Source organism: Gossypium hirsutum, chromosome D09, assembly GCF_007990345.1.
Source record: "Gossypium hirsutum isolate 1008001.06 chromosome D09, Gossypium_hirsutum_v2.1, whole genome shotgun sequence".
Lineage (NCBI taxonomy): Eukaryota > Viridiplantae > Streptophyta > Magnoliopsida > Malvales > Malvaceae > Gossypium > Gossypium hirsutum.
Genome location: NC_053445.1, coordinates 40786414 through 40796704, shown reverse-complemented (window position 1 = coordinate 40796704; position 10291 = coordinate 40786414). Strand labels below are relative to the sequence as shown.

The 10291-nt window shown below is 35.7% G+C and overlaps 1 protein-coding gene across 1 annotated transcript; it reads left to right on the top strand.

Annotated features, from left to right (window-relative positions):
* The first annotated feature begins 421 nt into the window (after positions 1 to 421).
* On the top strand, positions 422 to 7220 carry LOC107891379 (ABC transporter G family member 25). Its single transcript, XM_016816159.2, has 3 exons — positions 422 to 644; positions 758 to 1601; positions 5771 to 7220. The coding sequence occupies exons 1-3, from the start codon at positions 525 to 527 to the stop codon at positions 6787 to 6789; spliced, it is 1983 nt and encodes a 660-aa protein (XP_016671648.1). The 5' UTR covers positions 422 to 524; the 3' UTR covers positions 6790 to 7220.
* Positions 7221 to 10291: the final 3071 nt, after the last annotated feature.

Genomic DNA, 10291 nt, shown 5'->3' with positions numbered 1-10291 from the left:
ACATAACATTGAAACTAACACAAAAAATTACCCTTTTAATTAAAAAGAATATTATTAATTAATATGGTTGAATTAATTTTCAAGGTAGACGTAATAATTGCATCTCTCCACTCAGTGGGTCAGTCATTAAATTAAATTTGAATGAAGTTTTGAGTCGAATTGCAGCAAATCCCTTCACATTCCAATGTATACTTTCATTGTCTCTCTCTTAGGTATGAAAGAGAAAACAGATATTTGGGAGGGGAGCCGGGGGAAAGAAAAGGGTGGCGCTTAATATATACCGCACTTTCCATGAACAGCCTTCACAAGCTGACAACTGGCGCATCCTTCCGCCACGTTGCATTTTTGTCTGTGGGCATTTCCCTTTGACGTGGCACCCACTCCCCCTTTTCCCTAAATAAATACACCCCGCCCTCTCTACCTCTCTCTCCCCAGATCCTCTCCACTTCTTTCCTTCCTTTCTTTCTTCCACACACACTTTCCTCCCCCACAACTAAGAAAATTAAAAGGGAAAAGGGTAAATAATGCCGGGCTTTGGTGGTGTAGGACTTCAACTAGAAACTCCCAATAGGGACAGTCCAACTCGAGATTTGCGTGACCACCTCCCTTCTTTAATGTCTTCTTCTTATCCTATCACTCTCAAGGTAATTACTAAAAGGACCCCAATCTCATAAACAAATCCTCTGCGACTTCAGTCAACACTGGTTTCATTTTGACCTAATTTCAATATTATTTTAAAATTTGCTTGTTCATGCAGTTCATCGACGTGTGTTACAAGGTGAAGATTCAGCAAACCAACACTCGAGGTCGGAGCATTAAACGCATGTTCACCCATGGATCCACACCTTCTGATCAGATATCAACCATCCAAGAGAAAACTATCTTGAACAATATCACGGGCGTGGTTTCACCAGGGGAAATCTTGGCCATCCTTGGCCCTTCAGGCAGCGGCAAATCTACACTCCTCAATGCCTTAGCTGGGAGGCACCAACAACAAAGCCGTGCCTTCTCTGGAACTATCCTTGCTAACAACAAAAAATCCACCAAACAAATAGCCAAACGCACCGGATTCGTCACCCAAGATGATGTTCTTTACCCTCACTTAACAGTTCGTGAAACACTAGTGTTTTGCTCCCTCTTAAGGTTGCCCAAAACATTGACCAAAAAAGACAAGATTTCAGTGGCTGAAATGGTTTTATCCGAGTTGGGGCTATCCAAATGTGAAAATACAATTATCGGGAACAGTTTCATACGCGGGATTTCCGGTGGAGAGCGAAAAAGAGTGAGTATAGCTCATGAAATGCTTATAAACCCTAGTCTGTTGATTCTTGATGAACCAACGTCGGGTTTGGACTCGACAGCGGCTTTCCGGTTGGTTTCGACGTTGGGGTCGTTGGCTCAAAAGGGAAAAACCATAGTTACATCCATGCACCAACCTTCAAGCCGAGTTTATCAGATGTTTGACTCGGTGTTGGTTTTGAGTGAAGGAAGGAGCATTTATTTTGGGAAGGGAAGTGAAGCCATGGCTTATTTTGAGTCTCTTGGATTCTCGCCGTCTTTTCCTATGAATCCTGCGGATTTCCTCCTTGATCTCGCTAACGGTACGTAAGCTTTAACTTGTGTTTTTGTTCATCTGAGCTGAGTTAACAACTCGGTACCAAAGTCTAGGTTCTCTGCTCTTGGTTTTTTTTTTTTTCTTTTACTACAGAAAAACAGACTTTTCTTTGGGGCTAATTATGAAAGGGGGCAGTGAGACATAGTTTTCAACTTGTTTTCATAATCCAATGAATTTCCCAAACGGAAGTTTGGTCAGTTGGTCCACTCTCCACAGTGATAAACCATAAACTTGTGTTTTCCTCTCATCATTAAGACAAGATCATGTGGCATGCATATGCTGCGTCATCCTCTCTGCCTGCGTTAATTAGTTCGCCATTCCTTTTTAATTTTCTTTTCTGCCTGCCATACGCATTCATCACGGTCATCAGACCCTTTTTTTTAACCCTTTTACTCTCATTCCTTTTGGGCCATAGTATTTAAAAGTAAAGTACCATATACATGTGGCCTACGACGTTTTCATTAATTATTTCTGCCACACCATCTTATAGTTGTGGAATATGGTCTTTTTTTTCTCTCTCTCTAAAACAAGCTCTTGGAATTTCCTTATTTTCAAATGAATACGTGATGAATTTTCTATAGTGGTGTTGGAAGATAATGGCACTTGGCAAATGGCTATAGGTCGTGTATATAATATTAGTCTTTTAGTCATGCGAAAGTAAAATATGGAAAAAAGGTAAGGGTAGTTTAAATTGTTTAGTCTTTTGTTTGCTTTACGTAACTATATCTATATATATATGTAGTGTGGATAAAGTGGGATTGAGATACATTGATTTGAGAGGAAAAATATAATAATTTCCCTTTATAAGTACACGCGTCAGATATTCATGATCTAGAGACGACATTTTCACTCTCTTTTGTTCCCCTTTTTCCTTCTTGTAGCAGCTTGTCTTTTTGGTATTGCTTGTTCCCTTTTTAATATTGTATGTATGTTCTTTTCTTCTTCTTCTTTTTCCAATGCTCCCCCATCCCCCACCCCCAAGAAATCTGCCATATTTTTTATCATACAGCATCTTAAAGCCAACTCTCTGCTTCACTTTATACACCGCTTAAGACCCACAAAAATTCTGGGTCAACTTTGGTACCTACTGTGCAAGAAAGGTAAATGTGTATATATATTCCTTTTGGGAATAGGTGAATTAGTTAGGTTGACAGTAGTAGAATTGATTACAGGAAGAGTGGTGGGAGGGAGGGACCCCATGCCCCATTAGTCACATCCGTATGGGACCGTGTGATTATTTCACACAAGCCATCACATATCTATCTGGATTGGATATGATTTAGCATTAAGCTTTCTAGCTACTACTGACTGCTCGACAATGAATGATATATTTGGGGAGTCGAGTTGATTTGTATGCAACTTGGAAGGACTTGGGTAGCCACATTTCCTCATGTCTTTGAATCATAATACAGCCCTACCTTATCTTATCATAACACTTAAAAACCCATAATTATATTGTTAACCTCAATATTTGAGTTGGTGATATATATTGTAGCTCATTAAAAAATTATACATGTGCTATTCCCAAAAGAATATATGTATTGTTTGTGCCTAGGGCAGTGTCATAATAGCGGTAGAGTACCAAGTATTTATTATTTGGGCAAAATTAGTACGAGTTAGATGGTGATGTTTTATCTAAGTTGTTGCTTGATAAATAAAAAAATATAATTTATTTAGTATAAGTACTGAATTTTTAAAATAAAACTATTTGTTATATTAATAAATTTGAAGTTTTATAATATAATTATTTTGTTTGATAATAGATTTTTAAAATTATTTATTTCATAATTTTCATCTTATTAATATAATATTTATATACAATAATTTCAATTCTTTAACAAAAGTAAAGATAAAATTTACTTTAAATGAAATTTTTATAACACAAATCACCTTAAGATGTAATAAGTAGTTATCTATTTAATTATCCTATTTAACATTTTTGTTGAAAAACTAACTTGATTAGTTGAACTTCTTTGAATGATTTATAAAAAAAATACAATAAGTCTTAGGTAGTAAGATACATTACATTATTAGGAGGGCAGCTACGAACCCTAAAAAGAAAAAGTCTTCATGGATTGTAAAACGAGCGTGAAAAATATCCTAGTAATATATAAAAAAATATATATTTATTTATTTAATTTTTTTTTCTCAATGCAATGAAAGTTTTCAAAGCTTTATGGAACACACCCTACGTTGTATTAATTGGAGGTATTATTGTCCACTTACTTGGATTGGAGTGAAGCTTTGATCCTTTAATATATTAATCAATATGGCAAGTTAGTGGATGACTAGAAAAACAAAGGAGAAAGCAAAGAGTAGGGGTATATGAATAACTGCAAAAAGCTTGGTTTAGATTATTAACATTTGTTTCATTTAGTAATTGGTCAAATTTAATGGCGCATGTCGTAGGAAAAGGCAGGCCAGCAACCAGCTATACCCTAAAACGTGTTATCCTAAGAAAGTTAGATTGGTGGTCATGTGAATCATCTAATTGGAGAGGTTAACTCCACAGCTTGGAAAAGAAATACTGAAAATGCTTGTTAAGTTGAAGTTTTGGAGTTTGGACCATAGATAGCTATAGTGCATAATTATATTATTATTGTTGTTGTTTTTATTCTTTTCCGCATCAAATATAGAAAAGCAAATGAATGGTGGGGTACGTCACTAGTCCACAAAGTCTACTCACAAATAATGTAGATGAAGTGCGTTTCCATGGTTAGAGCCAGGAACTTATTAAATTAAATTTAATTTCCCTTTTGCTTTTTATATTATCAATAATAATTATACATATTCTTGGACACTATGATTGTAAGGTAGATGAGTGATGACGGCATTGATAGCGTTACAAACCACCTTATTATGTATATAGGTATAAAGAGAGAGCACTTGGAAGGTGGTGGTGCATCGATTAGTCCTGCCACATAGCTGCTGTCAATAGATTCTTATTTAGTTCTCTCTACGGAATAAACGCTAGTCAGTTACCCGAGACATTGGATCGTAGCATCCCATCTCTATTCTAATGCAATTAATTTTTATCTTCAAAGGATTTGACATTAGTAGTCGTTTTTATCTACATGTTAATCAGAGTCAAAGTAAGCTGTGAATATGTTGGACGATGAATATTTCCCCGGGTCCACATAGGTTCAATCAGTCTTCTCATGTCCTTCCTACTTGCTAGGTGATTTCTGGCTGATAAGCCAAGCTTCACACTCGTCCAAATATGACTTTGGTTCTTATTATTAACCTCCACTGTTTCTGATGTAGTTTATTTCCTTCACCTTGAGGCTTTATTCCCTTCACAGCCATCTTACATAACCCCCCCCCCCAAAAAAAAAGAGTGGTAAAAGTGGGGAATTTAGATTTGAAAACATAAAGGAAATGGGAAATTTTTGCAGTAAGTGGTGGCCCAACAAACGTAGTGGGCAGGGCAGGCACCAACCTGAGTGGAGTACCACCTTTACCACCAACACTGGACAGCTTTAATCTTTCTTGCCTTTGCCTTTGCCTTTGCCTATGTTACTCATTTCTTGCTACTACATGTCACTAACTCCTACATCAATTAAACTAATTTATAACCGTTAAAATCATTTCATAATGGGAGGTGCGTTCCTACTAATTCCTTAATTTTGTTTTATTACCCTTCTCTCAAAATTTCTTTTTTCTTTTTATGCATGCCTTTGTGCTTGTGGGTAATTTAATGGGATCTATCATCATCGTCATCATTATGATGTTTATGTTGCATTAGTTTTCAAGTTCGTTTGGCTGATCATCATGCATACACATTTAATCCTCTTTATTTTATTTTAACCAAACTTTATGTCTCATATGCTTATTGTATAATGTTTATTTTTACCAAATGGTTTTCTTCTTCTAAGATAAGGTCCAAAGAAGTACTTGATGACTAGTAATGTCGGTGCACTGTATGGAAACAGAATTCCTAGCGAATATAGCCAAGATTTTAAGTGCTTCTAGTAGAATGTTAATGAGTGCCTGCCTCTAGGTACTGAATACAAAAATTTACGAAGGGATTTTTTCACTATCAATGTATCCCAAGGCAAGATGGTTTGTGTTTTTGGTTCATTAAAAAAAAAAACAGACAAGTGAAATGAATATTACTTATTGAGTATATCCTAAATTTCCTTGTATATGTTTCAGGTGTGTGTAAACTTGACGGTGTATGCGAAAGAGAGACACCAAACATAAAACAAAGCCTGATTGCTTCTTACAGTACCTTGTTGGCTCCAAAAGTAAGAGATGCTTGTATGGAGATCACCGCTGTTTCAGAAAGGGACTCGCATTTGATCGGGAGCCATTCTTGCCAACAACACACGAGTAGCTGCAGCGTTGACCTCTCTACTTGGTTCTATCAATTCAGGATTCTACTTCAAAGAGGGCTTAAAGAAAGAAAGCATGAATCTTTCAACACCCTCAGAGTCTTCCAAGTAATTACTGCTTCCATCTTGGCAGGTTTAATGTGGTGGCATTCGGATTATCGAGACATACAAGACCGCCTCGGTCTCCTCTTCTTCATTTCCATATTTTGGGGTGTCTTGCCATCGTTTAATGCAGTATTTGCCTTTCCCCAAGAACGTGCCATCTTTATGAAAGAGCGTGCTTCCGGTATGTACACTCTCTCTTCCTATTTTATGGCGCGGATTATTGGGGATCTCCCAATGGAGCTCATCCTTCCTACGGTTTTCCTTATCGTGACATACTGGATGGCTGGATTGAAACCTGATTTGGTGGCATTTCTTTTGACATTGGTGGTTCTTCTCGGCTACGTGCTTGTCTCTCAGGGGCTCGGCCTTGCATTAGGAGCAGTAATCATGGATGCCAAACAGGCTTCAACCATTGTTACTGTCACAATGCTAGCATTTGTTCTAACAGGAGGATACTACGTGCATAAGGTGCCAGCATGCATGGCATGGATCAAGTACGTCTCTACTACATATTACAGCTACAAGCTGTTTGTTAACGTCCAATACAGCCAAGGAAACAAAATTTCCTCGTTGCTGGGGTGCTCACACCATGGAAGTAATAGAGTTAGCTGCAAGTTTATTGATCAAGACATCGCAGGCCAAATTAGCCCGAAACTGAGTGTGGGAATCTTGCTTCTAATGTTTGTAGGATATAGGCTGCTAGCTTACCTTGCATTGAGGCGCATCAAAGGTTGAGCCTTATGTATTATTAGTTTACACGTATTTGTAATTCATACATGCCCTTGTAATCGTAATTTTTCAAAAGGATGGCGAAGGAAAAAGAGAAGAGAGATTTGTTCAGGAAGTTGAGTTTGCATTGATGTTTCGGCCACGCTAAGTGTAAGTCAAGAATCACTCTCTGCAACGAACTCTGGTCTTAGCATTTGTAAATTAAATAGCAAATACCGACTCGCATTTTAGATGGGCTTTCTTCGGCTCTTTGCCGGTTCTGTAAAAGTCGAGGGGTCAGGTAATATAGGCTTACTATTTTTAAGTTCTTGCTCCCAATGGGCTGTTTTAGGTTCTTTTCAGCAATTAGGCTGGTGATAGATATCTCGGTCCAAATGTGCTAATAAAGCCTCATTACATGCAGGCCTAAAATTATTATTTAAATATTCTGTTATTAATTATCTGAGTTTTAAATTTGAAATTAAATTACAATATAATTCAAAATTCATAATTAATTAGAATTAATTCAGTATAAAATACAATAAGATGTACAAAGTGCAAAGCCTACACTTGAGCTCAAAGAAAATCAATAAATTGTCTTTTACACAAACAAATATTATGCATACAATTTAGTATCTCTCGACTTGAACCATCAATTAGTCAATATATCTTGGAATTTTAATGAAGTTGTTGGTGTCTGTAAATTGAACCACAACTCATTGGGTTAAAATTGAAGATATATTACACATAATACTTATTTATAATTTTGTTGGAAGTTTTCACCTTTAGCACTAAACTGTCATGTGCTTATTTTATTCCCAATAAACATTTATAAGAGAACCCCTTAAATTCTTGTTAAAGCGACATCACTTCTTATGTTTATGCAAGTAGAGTTCCTTTATTGTGCCTATTGCTTTAGACATTAAAGAATATTCAATGAACTTTATTAAGAGTATTCAACTCATCCTCTATATGTTATAAGAGCCTGCCTGACGAAGTTTCCGTATTTGGTTACTGTTTAGCGTATATATGGTAAATTAAGGATAGATTTGGGTAAGAAAGCATTTGTTCTGGCTAAGTATAGAATTTGTCATTTGGCGAAATCCTAGTTTGGCGAGTTCTAAGGTTTGGCGGACTCTTTTATTAAGTATTCGACCCATCCAGATGCTTTGGGCGAACTCGTTAAGTATGCAACTGTTTAGATTTGTTTATTATTTTAGTATGGTGATTTGGTTAATCAAGTTGAGGTCTAGTTAGAACAGAACCAGACTACTGTAGAAGATAAGACCTAAATTTTGTTAAGTGCGCTTAATCACGTGAATCAAGAGAGTTAGTGTAATTATCTGATTTTTCCACTAATCTTTGTCTCCGTTGCTTAAGTATATAAGGATAGCAGTGGTATTTCAAAAACACTTTTATGTTTTCTTCTTCTTTCTTGATTTCCTCTAGAAGTATCCGAAAAACTTAAGTTTGGAAAACTTTATCGAAGTGAAGGTTCGTAGTATCTAGCTAACTTATATGCTAGTATCAACTCACTCGTAATTACTGATGAACCTTAGGTTACCATTGAAGTCATTTACGTGTTTTTCGTATTGCATGTATAGATATTAGAATGGTGTGTGAGGAAGGAAATTTCCTGATTTTGGATTAAGTGTTGTTGGTTCTTATATGCATGTTCAGATTTGATAAAGGCAAAGAACCTACTTTGTAGATTTTGCTAGAATTTCTAGTGAGTTCTAATTTCTTACTTCCATGTATTATAGATCTCTTTGTTATATAATTCGTGTAAGGTAAGTAACATTCCTTTGTAATGGATGAAAAGTGTATGTGTGGATAATGTTTATCTAGTCTCATTGGTCTAAGTTCAGTTTGTTTCTGTTATGAAGTAAGTGTCATCCTTCATGCTTAAGCCACCACCATCTACTTTTGATATGTATGATATGATTTGATATGTGGTGATGAAAATGAGGAGATATATTTGTGTATCCTCCGATAGGACAATTATATTGTAAACCGGGTTGGCAAATCACTATAAAACATGTTATTCTGAATGAAAATGATATGAAGAGTTAATTGGGAGAAGGTATGTGAATGAGATTGTATGATATGCTTCTAATTCTGAATTATGGGTATGTGGCTGACATGAAGATGGGTTGTTTAAGTTGTGTTAAGTTGGCATACAGTATACGCCCAAATGATAAGTAAGTTGACATATTGAGTCTGTATGTGTTCTATATACGCCATTGGGCGTACTATGTTTATTATGTGTAAGTCTTTCTGAAATGTTCGATTATGTTATAAGTAATGATATGTATATTTTCCCTTTGGAACTCACTAAATTCATATGAATTTATTCCGTTACCTTTTCCTTCTCAAGCTTGTTGATTGAAAGAAGACTTTGTTAGAAGGACTACGCCAGAGTGTTGCTGCTATTGTAAGCTGACTATTTTGTTTTGTATCATGCATGACTCTTGGGGGTTGCGTATAAATGTATTTCAGAAACGATCCATATAAAGAACTTTTATTTTGAAAAGACTTTGTTTTTACAAGATTTCTATTAAGTATAAACGTCTGGATTTAAATTATTTCATTCTGCTTAATGAAGCTACTATATTTGAACTTATAAGCCGATGGCTTAAACATTATTTCAAACTGTTAATGATTTCATTCAAACTTCAGTAAAGCCACAACTATTATATGTTTATATGTATAACTTTGTATTAATTTTATAAAGTTTTCGCCAAATTGTTTTGTTGTAAGCTAGTCCAATTTTGAGTAGTGACACTTCAAACTCGAATCTTATCATAGGGTCGGGTTTGGTGCGTTACATATGTAGTGGATCACACTAGTCATTATAACATTATTTATTTGGAATGGGTTTCACTAATGCATCATAGACACATACAATACTTGTTTTTATCCTTTGCACTTTTTAATTAGAGGTTACTAATTAAAAGTTGGGTTCCCATTATTAGTGTCTAATATTAGGGGTTTTAAGCTCATTTCTCTTGTAGTACTACTTACCTAATCCCTCGATAACCTTTTGGTTAAATTATTTCCCGAATTGTTTGTTGATCTGACATATGTTATGGTAATTACCCCATTAGAGATAGATTCTCTAATATAGTCATGTTTGATGCTAATATGTCTCGGTTTTCCATTGTATACACCATTGTATGCTCTATACATTGTAGTTGCATTATCACAAAACAGAGAAATTGTTGGCATTAGTTGTGGCCACAATTCTACATCTAATAACAAATTTGTCATTCTGCTTCCTTGCCTACTATAGTTAAAGTTATAAACACATATTCCATGGTAAAATAAGAGATGCAAGTTTGTTTCTTAGAAGCCCAACTAATGGCTCCCCCTCCTCTAGTGTTAAATATCCAACCTAATGTGGATTTATTATCATTTGAACTAGTGGTCCAACTTGCATCAGAATATCCTTCTAAGACAACAGAGCTATACAAATGGTCAACTCTGGACATGGAAAAGATCTAAAATACCGTTCATTAAACAACTAGTT

What these genes read in the sequence shown, in the direction of transcription:
- LOC107891379 (XM_016816159.2), top strand. Translation starts at nt 525, where the DNA reads ATGCCGGGCTTTGGTGGTGTAGGACTTCAACTAGAAACTCCCAATAGG. An exon ending in CTTATCCTATCACTCTCAAG is followed by an intron (nt 645 to 757) that starts GTAATTACTAAA and finishes TTGTTCATGCAG; the next exon opens with TTCATCGACGTGTGTTACAA. An exon ending in CCTCCTTGATCTCGCTAACG is followed by an intron (nt 1,602 to 5,770) that starts GTACGTAAGCTT and finishes TATATGTTTCAG; the next exon opens with GTGTGTGTAAACTTGACGGT.